Source organism: Salmo salar, chromosome ssa04 (genome assembly GCF_905237065.1).
Source record: "Salmo salar chromosome ssa04, Ssal_v3.1, whole genome shotgun sequence".
NCBI lineage: Eukaryota > Metazoa > Chordata > Actinopteri > Salmoniformes > Salmonidae > Salmo > Salmo salar.
Window position 1 is genome coordinate 28,333,362 of NC_059445.1, and position 15,492 is coordinate 28,348,853.

Here is a 15,492-nt window from a genome sequence, read left to right on the forward strand (position 1 = left end):
ATTCTGGTTTGACGGTTTCTAAACATACGGCCTTTGCTTGAGTGATCCGCCTTGGTGAAAATTCGTGAAGCAACTCTGTTTTATCGGATGGAATGTAAATTAGTTGCCGGTAGCTCTATTTTCCAGAATGAATGACAATTCCGATAAATTTCATGAAAGGAAATTATGTAGCCCTAATCTAGTGTGTTTAATTCAATTGTTTACAAAACAGATGTTGTATTCAACATTATACAAAAGCGTCCATTTTAAATGTGCCAGCAGTGGGACGTAGGCTAGCCTATCCTGGACTGATAAATGAGTTTACCCGTAGGCAATTAATTTTCAACCTCAAAAGCCTATGGCCAGTACGGGTATCGAACCCGCGACCTTCGCGTTATTAGCACGACGCTCTGACCAACTGAGCTAACCGGCCAGATGAGTTCGACATTTGATAAAATATAAAATAACATGCGTTCACTCTACAAGACAAGTAACAACGGCCAGGTCGCACTGACGCGTAACAAATCATGATACAATTGTAACAAAATCGGTTACCAATGTCAAAGTTATTTTCTGTGTCGATGTAGGCCACTGCCCTAAAGAAAGTAAGATCTGAGTGGGTAACAGCTCATCACAATTTTCTAGGCACTGGGGGCCCTGGGTAGAATAATTGCCCAAGGCCAGTGGTGTAAAGTAGTAAAGTAAAACTACTTAAGTAGTTTGTTGGGGTATCTGTACTTTACTTTACCATTTCTATATTTGCTTGTACTTCACTACATTCCTAAAGAAAATAATGTACTTTTTACTCCATACATTTTCCCTGACACCCAAAAGTACTCTTTACATTTTGACATGAAAACCTACTCATTCAAGGGTTTTTCTTTCTTTCTTTTTATATTTTCTACATTGTATAATAATAGTGAAGACATTAAAACTATGAAATAACAGATATAGAATCATGTGCTAAAAAAAGGGTTAAACATATCAAAATATATTTTAGATTTGAGATTCTTCAATGTGGCCACCCTTTGCTTTGATGACAACTTTGCACACTCTTGGCATTCTCTCAACCAGCTTCATGAGGTAGTCACCTGGAATGCATTTAAATTAGCAGGTGTGCCTTTTTAAAAGTTAATTTGTGGAATTTCTTTCCTTCTTAATGCGTTTGTGCCAATCAGTTATGTTGTGAGGGGTGGTATACAGACCATAGCCCTAATTGGTAAAAGACCAAGTCCATATTATGGCAAGAACAGTTCAAATAAGAAAAGAGAAACGACAGTCCGTCATTACTTTAAGACATGAAGGTCAGTCAATACAGAACATTTCAAGAACTTTGAAAGTTTCTTCAAGTGCAGTCGCAAAAACCATCAAGCACTATGATGAAGCTGGCTCTCATGAGGACCCCCACAGGAAAGGAAGACCCAGAGTTACCTCTGCTGCAGAGGATAAATTCATTAGAGTTACCAGCCTCAGAAATTGCAGCCGAAATAAATGCTTCACAGAGTTCAAGTAAGATTCACTGCGTGAATCTGGCCTTCATGGTCGAATTGCTGCAAAGAAACCACTACTAAAGGACACCAATAAGAAGAAGAGACTTGCTTGGTCCAAGAAACACGAGCAATGGACATTAGATCTGTCGAAATCTGTCCTTTGGTCCGATGAGTCCAAATTTGAGATATTTGGTTCCAACCGCTGTGTCTTTGTGAGATGCAGAGTAGGTGAATGGATGGTCTCTGCATGTGTGGTTCCCACCGTGAAACATGGAGGAGGGTGTGGGGGTGCTTTGGTGGTGACACTGTGATTTATTTAGAATTCAAGGCACACTTAACCAGCAAGGCTACCACAGCATTCTGCAGCGATACACCATCCCATCTGGTTTTCACTTAGTGGGACTATCATTTGTTTTTCAACAGGACAATGACCAACACACCTCCAGGCTGTGTAAGGGCTATTTGACCAAGAAGGAGAGTGAGGGAGTGCTGCATCAGATGACCTGGCCTCCACAATCACCCGACCTCAACCCAATTGAGAGGGTTAGGGAAGAGTTGGACAGTGGAGTGAAGGAAAACCAACAAGTGCTCAGCATATGTGGGAACTCCTTCAAGACTGTTGGAGAAGCAACATTCTTGAAGGAGTTCCCACAGCTGGTTGAGAGAATGCCAAGAGTGTGCAAAGCTGTCATCAAGGCAAGGTTGGGTACTTTGAAGAATCTAAAATATATTTTTATTTGTTAAACACTTTTTTGGTTACTACATGATTCTATGTGTTATTTCATAGTTTTGATGTCTTCACTATTATTCTACAATGTAGAAAATAGTACAAATAAAGAAAAACCCTTGAATATGTAGGTGTTCAAACTTTTGACTGGTACTGTATGTATATTGATGTCACAAATGTATAATTTGTACTGTTCTTTATATAAAAAGTAGATATTTGTTATATTTGACAGTGTAAAACCTAGCACTACTATCTATTTATCTGAGATTGAGGCAAATATATAACATTTATCACGTTTTAGGGAAGACCCAGATGCAGACAGTGTCGAAGTAACAAAAGTTTATTACTAGAACAAGGGCAGGCAAAACAACAGGTCAAGGGCAGGCAGAGGTCAGTAATCCAGATCAGAGTCAAAAGGGACAGAACTGCAGACAGTCTCAGGGTCAAGGCAGGCAGAGGTCAATAATCCAGTGCGTTGTGACAAGGTATAGTACGGCAGGCAGGCTCAGGCTCAGTGCAGGCAGAATGGTCGAAACCGGGAAAACTAGAAAACAGGAACTATAGAAAAAGACATGAGCAAGGGGAAAACCGCTGGTAGGCTTGACGGATAAAACGAACTGGCAACAGACAAACAGAGAATACTGGTATAAATACACTGGGGATAATGTGGAAGATGGGCGACACTTGGGGCGGGTTGGAGACAAGCACAAAGACAGGTGAAACAGATCAGGGTGTGACAGCATTTTGCCAAAAAACATGATTATTTGTCTCTGAAATGAAACCATCAAGTGATAGATTCTAAACAAATACATGTCTGTCATTGAACAACCCCATGCCATAATTAGATAGTGAAAAAACACATCCATCTCTATCATAATTTCTATAAACAATAAAAGATCATTTACCAACATTTCTGAAAATGGATATATAGCGTTTTGGAATTCAACTCTTCATGAAAATGAGTGAAAAAAGCAAATGAATAGGAAAAATATTTGCAACCATGACTTCAAACCATCTACTACAACACTTAAACCTATATTTCTAAGCAGTAGGCCGAACAGTTTATTTTCAGTTTTATTTCATGCCAACATCAAAACAAAACATAGAAGTCAATGTCATACTATATTGCTTGATCTACACTGTACTCCCTCCCCTTGCTTCATTTGAAATGCATCCAACCTGATACAGTCAAATGGGGGATGTTAGCATTATCTCCGTAAACTCAACTCCCTATGCTCCTCTTCAGGCATGAGCAAATCATCCATTGGATAATGACCATCGTCACCTATATCTTGGAAGAAATACTCCTCACTGTCACAGGCAGTGCTGTGGACACCCTGCTGGCAGTCTGTAGCTTGGCTCTGGTGTCTCTCCTCACTCTCACTGGTATCACTCTCTTTACTGTCACTGGTATTGCTGCTATCACTGGTCTCACTAGTGTCACTGCTCTCGCTACTTTCACTGCTTTCGCTACTATCGCTGGTATCCTTGCTGTTACTTGTGTCTCTTATGTCAAAGTTAACAGTACTGACGTCTCTGGTAACAGTACTGACGTTACCAGTAACAGCACTGACGTCACTGGTATCAATGCTGACACTGGTCTCACTAAGAGAACCAGAGGCTTTGAGGAAGCTCTCTACCAATGCCAAGGCTGCATTGCTCTGAACTGTATTGCCAGGCTGGCTGTAGTTGGTTGTCAAGGCGGTGGGAGAGAGTATGCTGTGTTTCACTGCCCCCTGATTAGTGGGTAGGTCCAGCTGCCCTTTGACCTCAGAGCTGCTGTTGTTCTCTGCACTCAAGACTCGGACGGCAAACACTCGGATCCAATTCTAGAGAAGTGGACAAGACACAGATGGGTGAAATAATGGTTGGTTGTCGTCAGTTCATACAGAATGGTAATCCTTCATTTTAAATCAAATCAAACTTTGTTGATCACATGCGCCGAATATGACTGTACAGTGAAACTCTTGCTTCTGAACCTTTCCCAACGATGCAGAGTTTCAAAAATAGTAACTAACACAAACGGAATAAAATCAAATACACAAGAATGGAGCTACAGTGCATTCGGAAAGTATTCAGACCCCTTGAGTTTTTCCACATTTTGTTATGTTAGTGTTATTATAAAATGTACACACAATACCCCATAATGACAAAGCAAAAACAGGTTTTTAGATTTTTTTGCAAATGTATAAAAAAAAAAAAAAAGATATATCACATTTACATAAGTCTTCAGTCCCTTTACTCAGACCCTTTACTCAGCCTTCCCTGTGGCTCAGTTGGTAGAGCATGGTGTGGGCAATGCCAGGGTTGTGGGTTTGATTCCCACGGGGGGCCAGTACAAAAAAAAAAATAATAATAAATGCACGAAATGTATGTATTCACTACTGTAAGTCGCTCTGGATAAGAGCGTCTGCTAAATGACTTAAATGTAATGTAAATGTACTTTGTTGAAGCACCTTTGGCAGCAATTACAGCCTTGAGTCTTCTTGGGTATGATGCTACAAACTTGGCACACCTGTATTTGGGGAGTTTCTCACATTCTTCTCTGCAGATCCTCTCAAGCTCTGTCAGGTTGGATGGGAGTGTTGCTGCACAGCTATTTTCATGTCTCTCCAGAGATGTTAGATCTGATTAAAGTCTGGGCTCTGGCTGGGCCACTCAAGGACATTCAGAGACTTGTCCCAAAGCCACTCCTGTGTTGTCTTGGCTGTGTGCTTAGGGTTGTTGTCCTATTGGAAGGTGAACCTTCGCCCCAGTCTGAGGTCCTGAGCGCTCTGAAGCAGGTTTTCATCAAGGATTTCTCTGAAATGTGCTCTGTTCATGTTTCCCTCGATCCTGACTAGTCTCCCAGTCCCTGCCGCTGAAAAACATCTCCACAGCATGATGCTGCAAACCTCATGGCTTGGTTTTTGCTCTGACATGCACTGTCAACAGTGGAACCTTAAATAGACAGGTGTGGGACTTTCCAAATCATGCCCAGTTAATTGAATTTACCGCAGGTGGAAACATCTCAAGGATGATCCAATGGAAACAGGATGCACCTGAGCTCAATTTCGAGTCTCATAGCAAAGGGTCTGAATACTTATGTAAATAAGGTATTTCTGTCATCTTGTGATATTTTGTATAGATTGATGAGGAAAATGTTTTATTTAATCCATTTTAGAATAAGGCTGTAACGTAACAAAATGTGGAAAAAGTCAAGGGTTCTGAATACTTTCCGAATGCACGGTATATACTGGGAGTACTAGTACCAGATCAATGTGCACAGCTACGAGGTACTTGAGGTAGATACTGTATGTACATGAAGGCAGGGTAAAGTGACTAGGCATCCAGATAGATGATAATAAGAGTAAAATAAAGAACAGAGTAGCAGCAGCAAATTATTAGTGTAAAAGTGTGTGTGTGAATGTGTGTGCGTGCGTGTATGTATGTTTGTGTTGTGTCGGTATGCGTGTGTGTGTGTGTGTGTGTGTGTGTGTGTGTGTGTGTGTGTGTGTGTGTGTGTGTGTGTGTGTGTGTGTGTGTGTGTGTGTGATTACATGTGTGTATATGGTGTCAATGTTTAGTGTAGTGAGTGTGCGTAGGGTCAGTGCACGATAGAGTCAGTGCAGATTGTTTGGGTACCATTCATTGGCTATTTTAGCAGTCTGGCTATTTAACACACAGGAGGTTGGTGGCTCCTTAATTGGTTAGCACGGGCTCATGGCAATGGCTGGAGTGGAATTAGTGGAATGGTATCAAATACATCAAACACATGGATTCCAGGTGTTTGATGTCATTCCATTCCCTTCGTTCCAGACATTATTATGAGCTGTACTCCCCTAAGCAGCCTCCTGTTTTTTTAGCAGTCTTATGGCTTGGGGGTAGAAGCTTTCTCGAAGCCTGATGGTTCGAGAACCGATGCTCCGGTACCATTTGCCAGACGGTAGCAGAGTGAAGAGTCTGGCTTGAGTGGCTGGAGTCTTTGGCAATTTTTGGAGCATTCCTCTGATTAGCTATTAGATTGTAAATGACTCGTAAGCACATACTGTATGTAGTAAGTGCTTTGTGCAGACAAAATATAAATGTCAAACTAAGATTTTGACAGGCTTAGTATTGTGTAAAAATGTGTTCTTATTATAAGTATATGACATAACAGGACACAGGATATTATGACAAGTGCAAGACTAACCTTTCGAACGTTTTCTTCACTGCCTTGGCTGTTGTCTCTTGTATCCCCAATAGCATTGGAGTCAGTCTGTTGAAACAAACCAACACAAGATACAGTAAATGCAACCATCGTCATTTTCCTGACATATTGTAAATTGATTGCATCTTTCTAATTTTATTGTTTTGATATGCACTCTGTGAAATTATGTACATCTGAGGCTCTTTACCCTGTCCTCCAGTGATTGGCTCTCACTCTCCAAAGAATGGCTCTCGGAAGACTGTGTGAAGGGGAACAGATTACAACAAAATGGACCAAGGAGGTATTTTTCAATGTATTTATTTTTGTATCGACGAACAGCCCTAGTATTTGCACAACCAGAACAACCCACATTAAATACAATACTACAGTTTACTATAGAATACTACAATACTTACTATAGAATTCAATCGTAAACTGTAGGATACTGCAGAATACTATACTACACACTGTAGTATCCCTCAATCATATCTAGTACTTACTATACAACATTGTAGTATACTGGAGAATACGATAGTAAATACTACAGTATTATCTGCAAAAAAAGCTCTGTAGTAAATACTACAGTAATGTCTGCAAAAACACCACAGTGTGCAGAATACTGCACTTTTTATACTACAGTATTTCATTTGCATTTACTCTGCTCATTCCCCTCCCCATATAGCAATTTATGCCACGCATAAGTGAGAAACCTACATGCCAAGTATAGACCATATATTGTGTTCTCTACAGGTTATAGAAAAGAGCAGAAGCTCTGAACTATCCGTTCAGACCCCAGTCCTACCTACGTACAGGTTATGGAAAATGTGCTCTTTTAGTATTTCTCCAGTAGGTTTCCTGAAGGAGAAAGCCTCCACTTCTATGTCAAAGATAATAAAACTAAAACACTACAGTAAATACTATATTAATGTCCGCAAAAACACGACAGTAAATACTACAGTATACTACAGTCTGCAAAAACACTTCAGTATATACTACAGTACTGTATACTACAATCTGCAAAAACACTACATTAATTACTATAGTATATACTACAGTTTTCTTTTACTACAGTGTTTATACTATAGTTTACTGTGAATACTACAGTATACTACAGTAAACACTACAGTGAATACTATAGTATTTATACCATAGTATACTTAAGCAATAAGGCCCGAGGGGGTGTGGTATATGACCAATATAACACGGCTAAGGGCTGTTCTTATGCGGGATGCGACTCGGACTGGCTAGATACAGCCCTTAGCCGTGGTATAATGGCCATATAGCATAAACCCCGAGGTGTCTTATTCCTATTATAAACTTGTTACCAATGTATTTAGAGCAGTAAAAATATATGTTTTGTCATACTCGTGATATACGGTCTGCTATACCACGGCTGTCAGCCAATCAGCACTCAGGGCTCGAACCACCCAGTTTATAATATAGTATTTTTTCATGTGGGATGGATAATACTGGAGTAGGAATACTGTTGTTGTCACTCACCTCTGAATTGGATTCCAATGATTCGGACTCAGACTCTGAACTCTGAAACGCAATTTAACACAGATTGAATAGTACAGATTAGAGCCACTTGATAATGGAGAACAGGGGCATCTGTATCAAGCGTATGTATCAAGCGTCTCAGAGTATGCTGATCTATGATCAGTTTTGTCTTGTAGATCCTAATGAATAAGGTTACATGGACAATGGGGACCTGATCCTAGATCAGCACTACTGCTCTGAAGCGCTGTGTGAATACGCCCCCAGATATATTTAGGCATTGCTTGTAATGTCAATACTTTTGAGCAGAAAATAATGAGCCTTTTTTTTTAAACTTACTTGGTCCTCTGAGGTACTTTCTTCAGAGCTCTATAAGTAAAGAGATGTGGGTTATTATAAACATTTATATGTATTACAATTAATAAGCAATGTACATTTATGAATATTTAAAAAGTATAAATAATGTCTTGTTCATGCAAGTAATTATAAAGTGTAACGGATATGTGTTAGATAAAGACCTATTCTGATTTTCGCCAATGCACTTACAGTTGTATGTTTTACATTCTACACCTGGTGACATTTTAATATTATTCCATTCAACCCACCTCGAGCTCTGAAGTGTCACTTTGATCCGGAGATTGTGAGGCGGATGAACTTAACCTTTGCGTTTGAGTCTGAAACACAATGCCAGTGCCATGCATTTAATGACAATCTGTGTGTCAGCATCAACAATCATCATTCTTATTTAAAATCTTAACAAGTCCACCATTGCCCAAACAACCCATTGTAGGGATAAATATGGGTGTATACAGTGCAATGACCTCTACCTCGAATACAATCTAAACTTGAGGTTTGGCACAAGAATGATGAACTACCGTAACTGTCAGCTTTTCTGACTTGGACTGCGGTGGAGGTTGCCAACGTGATTGCAGTCAACAGGCTTGCGTTTCTGTGCATTTTTCAGACTCACAACCCAACACAATAATCAAACTGCAGATACTTTTGATTGCTTGTTTTGATAGCACTTACCATGTTTGATGATTCCAGTTCGCTCTGCTTCAAAATAACTTTGTACAGAATCTGTCAAAAGAAACAAATACAGTAGGAGAACACAAAATAATACAAAAGTCTGATGTGTTACATCTATATCAACTCATCATTTACATTTTATTGTGACTATATTAAGATTGTTCAATAAAAAAACAAGGGTACTTACTGGGTTGGCATAAACCGCCCCAACCAAGCAAAAAATCACTATTGTAATCTTCATTCTACAATGAACACAGAATATTAACATTGTTGATTTTAGTAACTGTGGATTGATGCATTAGGCCTACTGAAATTATTTTTTGTATTTCTAATAACATGTATCAAGCGTCTGAATAAAACCATCAATAGTTGTCCTAGGTGTGCTGTTAAAAGAAAAGCATAAAAATGTTGCCAACCCAAACAAGTTAGACAGTCACTTAGGCAGTGCAATTCATTTTCCACACGCAGAATTCTCATATACATTTTATATACTATAGCTATATCCACTCTATATACTACAACTATATACACTTTAGTGTATAAATTCTGTGCTAAACCTGTGTATTGTGTATGTGTTGAAATCAACCACGGTCCTTTACCTTTTCACCAGTTCCACCAGAATCAGATGTTTTTAGCTGTAAACCCAACTCTGCCAATGGTCCGTGTACTGTGTACAGTAGTAGTTTGGAACGCCAGGCACTACTATCCCACTGGATGTTGAGACAATAAGAGCGGGATTAAGTGGATGTGGTGAGTTGAGGAGACAGACAGGGCTATATACTAACCAGAACCCTCAATTAACATGATCGCCTCACTTCCTCCCAGCCAACTCAGCTTCACCACACTTTTTGTGAAAGTGTATGGGTGCCGGATACCGAACGCACACACACCACACGTGATTCCAAGAGCATGACCACATCGGCCACACCATCTCCTCCACCTTCAAGGCCTTCTACATCCCCATGGCCTCATCTTCATTTTCTACTACAGGATCTTCATCCTGGACCTTGTACCACAAACAGAGCCAGCAACCACAATTACCTCAGTAGCTACCGTGTCACACAAATGCTTCACTAGGACTGCTTTCGATGGCTATGTCTAGACTGATTGTTAATCGGCAAGTAAACAATGTATTAAAGATGCTATGCTATACCATAGAAAATGTTACAATTTGGGGGGAATAAAAGCGGTTTTCATTTGTACTTAGAAAATTGTAGATTGCCTTTATCCAGAGTGGTATTAGAGAAGAGTATATAGATAATTTACAGAATGTTACCAGTGGTGTAGTGGAGGGTAAATGCACACAAACGCTGTTCGTGCAAATGTTTTATTTTGCACATGCGTTTACCTACCTTTTGCAGAAAAATGCATTGAAAGTAAAGTGACTGGCGATCAGTGTTTAACCACATATTTTTAGTTGAGAATGCATTTAGTTGACAATATGGTTTTCATCTTTCGTCTTGTTAATGAAAACATCAATAATAAAACACCTTTGCAATTAGTCTTAAGGTTTTACAGTAGGCTATACAATTACTATTTTGAATGGAGAAATACAATTACAGTAAGAGTGCAGGATGGAAGAACAGTTATGGCTCATGACATGGTTGCACCATAAGCCTTTAAATCTCTGAGATTTCATGTGCCGTCCTCCATGCATATTGAGTTACACCTGCCTGGGTCTAGTCTCCAATGCAACCAAGGTCGGGAAATTTTAAAACATAGGTAAACGGAAAGATGAAAAGATACTGTGGTGTAGCTGTTCTTACACTGATCAAAAATATAAACGCAACATGCGTATTTTGTTTTTATATTTATTAAGGATCCCCATTAGCTGCTGCCAAGGCTGCAGCTACTCTTTCTGGCGTCCAGCAACATTAAGACAGTTATATACAGTTTAAAATATTACATGACATTACATTTCATAACACTTTACCCAATACATTTAGTGTGTTCCCTCAGGCCACTCCTCCACTATCACATATTACATATTTACAATACAACATCTCATGTGTGTAGAGTGTGTGTCTTATCATGTATAAAGTGTTGGTCCCATGTTTCATGAGCTAAAATAAACAATCCCTGAAAATGTCCATACGCACAAAAAAGGTATTTATAAAAGATTTGGTGCACACATTTGTTTACATCACTGTTAGTGAGCATTTCTCCTTTGCCAAAATAATCCATCCACCTGACAGGTTTCTGCATAGTGTACCTTTAATTTAGAGTACACATTCATTAGCATACCTCTCATTTAATTGAGGATACACTGACTCATTAATGTTATTACATGAATATAAACATATCATTGAACTGCATCTCTGAGGGAAATACACTACATGGCCACCACATCTCTTTCCAAAATCATGGGCATTAATATGGAGTTGGTCCTCCTTGTTGTTATAACAAGCTCTACTCTTCTGGGAAAGCTTTCCACTAGATGTTGGAACATTGCTGCGGGGACTTGTTTCCATTCAGCCACAAGAGCATTAGTGAGGTCAGGCACTGATGTTGGGCAATTAGGCCTGGCTCTCAGTCGGTGTTCCAATTCATCCCCAAAGGTGTTGAGGTCAGGGCTCTGTGCAGACCAGTCAAGTTCTTCCACATCGATTTCAACAAACAAGGAGGCACTGTCATGATGAAACAGGAAAGGGCCTTCCCCAAACTATTCCCACAAAGTTGGAAGCACAGAATAGTCTAGAATGTCATTGTATGCTGTAGCTTTAAGATTTCCCTTCTCTGGAATCATGAAAAACAGCCCCAAACCATTATTCCTCCTCCATCAATCTTTACAGTTGGCGCTATGCATTGGGGCAGGTAGCGTTCTCCTGGCATTCGCCAAACCCATATTCGTCTGTCGGATTGCCAGATGGTGAAGCGTGATTAATCACTCCAGAAAACGCATTTCCACTGCTCCAGAGTCCAATGATGGCGAGCTATACACCACTCGGCCATGAAAACCCATTTTATGAAGCTCCCAAAAAACAGTTTTTGTGCTAACGTTGCGTCCAGAGGCAGTTTGGAACTCGGTAGTGAGTGTTGCAACTGATGACAGATGATTTTTACGCGCTACTCACTTCAGCACTTGGCGGTCCCGTTCTGTGAGCTCCTAGACAATTCCGCTTCACAATAACAGAACTTACATTTGACCGGGGCAGCACTAGCAGGGCAGAAATTTGACGAACTGACTTGTTGGAAAGGTGGCATCCTATGATGATGCCATGTTGAAAGTCACTGAGCTTTTCAGTAAGGCCGTTCTACTGCCAATGTTTGTCTATGGAGATTGCATTGAAGTGTGCTCAATTTTATACACCTGTCAGCAACAGGTGTGGCTGAAATAGCGAAATCCACTCATTTGAAGAGGTGTCCACATACCATTGGCCATGTAGTGTATCTGTTTGGCTCTCTGAAAGGATAGCATTATTTCATATACCGTATTCATTGCTTGCAGTCATGTTAGCACTGTCCCAGATGATAATAAAGCATGGCCAGGGACAAGTCCTCATGGTTTATATAAGAAACCCCATTTATTTAATGAGAAATATTTCACTTTTTTGTGTAGCTTACATATTTACTTATTTTGGGGGGATATAATTCAGCATGGAAAGATGAATCAGATATTCAAAGTATTAAAAATGTCTTTAGATGTATTGATTTACAAAGCAAAAGACCATGAACATAAATTAAACTAATGAACCAATGACCTTGCCTTGCCTTCTGCATGACATAACAGCAGTTACCTAGCAACATCCCACCTGTTTAAGGGATTAGAAGCTTCCATCCATAGTCAGGATGGAAGGATGGAAGCGTGTTTTGACTTTCGACCGCGTGTGCAGTTCCTTTTTTCATTTAAAGGATTAGAGCAGGTAGCCAAGTGGCCAATGCCTTACAGATATCACTGATAAGGTTGGAGGGGTTTACCTAATCCTGGTCGAGCACATGGGCAGCGGTATAAAAGTTAATGGAGGGAGCAATAGGGTCTACACACTGAACACTGACCAGGCTTCCACTAAGATAAACATACGCAGGTAATGCTTTTCCCATTCACTATGTTGTGTTTCCAATGTATTGTTTCACTGCTGTGTTTTGTGTTTATGAGTTTTCAACTTCTGAGATGAATATGATGGTTTTGAATGGTTTTATTCATGTTTGCTGTCAGGATATTGCCAGCCGTCACTAAAATGTGCTTGTTGAAATCAACTGGACTATCCCTCATCCTGTCCGCACTTCTAGTCATCGCAGACTCTTATCCAAACAGTGACAAGACAAACAGTAAGTTTTACATTTCAATAACTGATTTTGTTGATGGTTTATGTGTTCTGGGAACAAAATGAGCAGTGAGTTGTTCTGTTGTCATTATAGAGAGAGAGAATATAAATTGGTATATTACCGCCTTATTCCCAAACTGTGTGTTTACAAGGAAGAGAGCCACACATTGGTGATGCATAGTACACCAAGCTTAAGATCAGACTATTCAATAAATTCTCAATGAATTTATGTCATTATCTTCCCAGTGGGCTGTGAGGAATGCACACTGAAGCCAAACACAATCTTCCCCAACATCATGCAGTGTACAGGCTGCTGCTTCTCCAGAGCTTATCCAACCCCACTACGGTCCAAGCAAACCATGCTGGTCCCCAAGAACATCACCTCTGAAGCCACATGCTGTGTTGCAAAAGAAGGGGAAAGGGTAAGACAATATTTAACTAATAAAGTAGTTGGGATTAATATTCTCTACAACCTAAAGTTTGATCATCTGACCTGACGACATTCCTAGTGTAACGCACATAACATCTAAACGTATCATTTAACAACAACTCCAATTAACCTGAATGTTTTTATATTAAACCGTCTCTCTTTCACTTGATTCTTTCTCTCCTTCTCCTCTCTCAGGTCACCACCAAGGATGGCTTCCCGGTGACGAACCACACAGAGTGTCACTGCAGCACCTGTTATTACCATAAATCATAAACTGTCTGTACGGGCTGGAAATCTCCTTGTCGTAGAAGTAAAAGCTTGGCAACAGATCATATATTTTGCACAACTTATTCCTGAAGTTCCTTGTGTTTTAAGAGAAATCACATATTAGGAAATCATTGTGAGGTAATATTCTACGGATAATATTTATAGTGCTCTTATGGTAGCAAAGATATAAAGTTGTATTCCTGTACTGTGTTAATCAATGTAGACTTTACTGTATGAATTGAATACTGATTAAAATCCCAATTAACATGATTGCATCACTTCCTCCCAGCCAACTCAGCTTCATCACACTGTATTGGTGTCGGATGCTGAATGCACACACACACACACACACACACACACACACACACACACACACACACACACACACACACACACACACACACACACACACACACACACACACACACACACACACACACACACACACGCACACACACGCACATACACACACACACACACACACGTACACGTAGGCACACACACACAAACACATGCGTGCTTCCAAGAGTTACTCCATTCGGTCTTTCTTCTTCTACCTCCTCCCCCTCACTGACTTAAGTCAATATAATTTAGGATGCTAAACTATAGGGTGGGCAGCTTCTTGTAAAAACAAGCGTGCCCACTCCTGGAACGGAAGACGGAAGGTCAAATAAGAACATGTCTCCTTTCTGTGAAACTATTCCATTTCCTCAAAGAAATACAGTAAATACACACTGAACATACATAGATCATCATTCCAGCCATGAGCCTGTCCTCCTCATTTCTCCCATCACTGGCCTGCACTGGTTGTAAGTGAGTGAAAATGTACCTTTGAGTCGGTTTAGATGATAGGGTGGATTATACATTCATACTTGTTGTTAAGATGAGGATACCAAAAGTATTATACACATCTCAAAAGTTTTGGACAGACAATTTTACTTTAAGTGTATTGTTTTCTTTCTGAATGTCGATAGTACATTATTCAATGCTTATAATATGAGTCATACACAGTAATATGATGGATATGAGTGGAATTCTTATGCTATAAACATAGCACAGTCTGTCTAAATGCTGGCTACAGTCGCTTTCCTCTAGAAGCTCATGTAATAAATTGTTTCCTGGATATCCATATTTGGCTCATCCTAAATCGGCCTATGGAATTCCATGTGTGTGGGGAGGGGACTGATTCTCAGAACAGTGCACTATTCTGGGAGAGAGCCTTTTGTCTCTCACCACACCATGGGTGTGTGTTTGTGGGTGTGCAAGCATATGTTTGTGTGTGTGTGGGTGTGCACGCGCATGCATGCATGTGTGTGTCTGGCTGTGGCTTGTGTAGGCAATGTGGTTTAGTTTAGGTTGGGGGGGTGTAACATGTGGCTGAAGACAAAAAACCCACAGCTCACAAAATCAAAAAAATGTTGGTCTCTTTGGTAAACAACCTAATTAAACATTTTAGCTAAACATGTCGGCACATACCCTTTTGGAAACAGTTATCTTATTGTAAGAATCCGTTTTTACCCATGTAAATTACCTGTATTGACCAACCCCATTTTGAGAGAAATCAATTTTATCCATTTTACAGGCACCAAAACTATCACATATTAATAGTTGTCGCTATCACCAAATGAAGATTGCACAAA

At 39.9% G+C, this 15,492-nt stretch overlaps 2 protein-coding genes and 2 non-coding genes across 4 annotated transcripts; 2 read left to right on the forward strand and 2 right to left on the reverse strand.

The window, feature by feature from the left end:
- Window positions 1-338: 338 nt before the first annotated feature.
- On the reverse strand, window positions 339-412 carry trnai-aau (transfer RNA isoleucine (anticodon AAU)). The gene has a single exon. It is a non-coding gene; the product is annotated as a tRNA-Ile (tRNA).
- A 2,120-nt stretch (window positions 413-2,532) lies between these two features.
- On the reverse strand, window positions 2,533-9,724 carry scpp1 (secretory calcium-binding phosphoprotein 1). Its single transcript, XM_014195569.2, has 9 exons — window positions 9,490-9,724; window positions 9,078-9,132; window positions 8,891-8,941; window positions 8,467-8,535; window positions 8,201-8,230; window positions 7,865-7,906; window positions 6,573-6,623; window positions 6,368-6,433; window positions 2,533-4,025 (listed from the first exon to the last, which is right to left on the reverse strand). Exons 2-9 carry the CDS (start codon window positions 9,129-9,131, stop codon window positions 3,405-3,407), a joined length of 984 nt encoding a protein of 327 aa, XP_014051044.1. The 5' UTR covers window position 9,132; window positions 9,490-9,724; the 3' UTR covers window positions 2,533-3,404.
- Window positions 7,185-7,237, forward strand: LOC123742639 (U7 small nuclear RNA). The gene has a single exon (XR_006769789.1). It is a non-coding gene; the product is annotated as a U7 small nuclear RNA (small nuclear RNA).
- Window positions 9,725-12,883: 3,159 nt separating the features above from the next.
- On the forward strand, window positions 12,884-14,122 carry glha2 (pituitary alpha-2 glycoprotein hormone subunit precursor). Its single transcript, NM_001123574.1, has 4 exons — window positions 12,884-12,915; window positions 13,047-13,159; window positions 13,402-13,577; window positions 13,781-14,122. The coding sequence occupies exons 2-4, from the start codon at window positions 13,069-13,071 to the stop codon at window positions 13,856-13,858; spliced, it is 345 nt and encodes a 114-aa protein (NP_001117046.1). The 5' UTR covers window positions 12,884-12,915; window positions 13,047-13,068; the 3' UTR covers window positions 13,859-14,122.
- The last annotated feature ends 1,370 nt before the right edge of the window (window positions 14,123-15,492 follow it).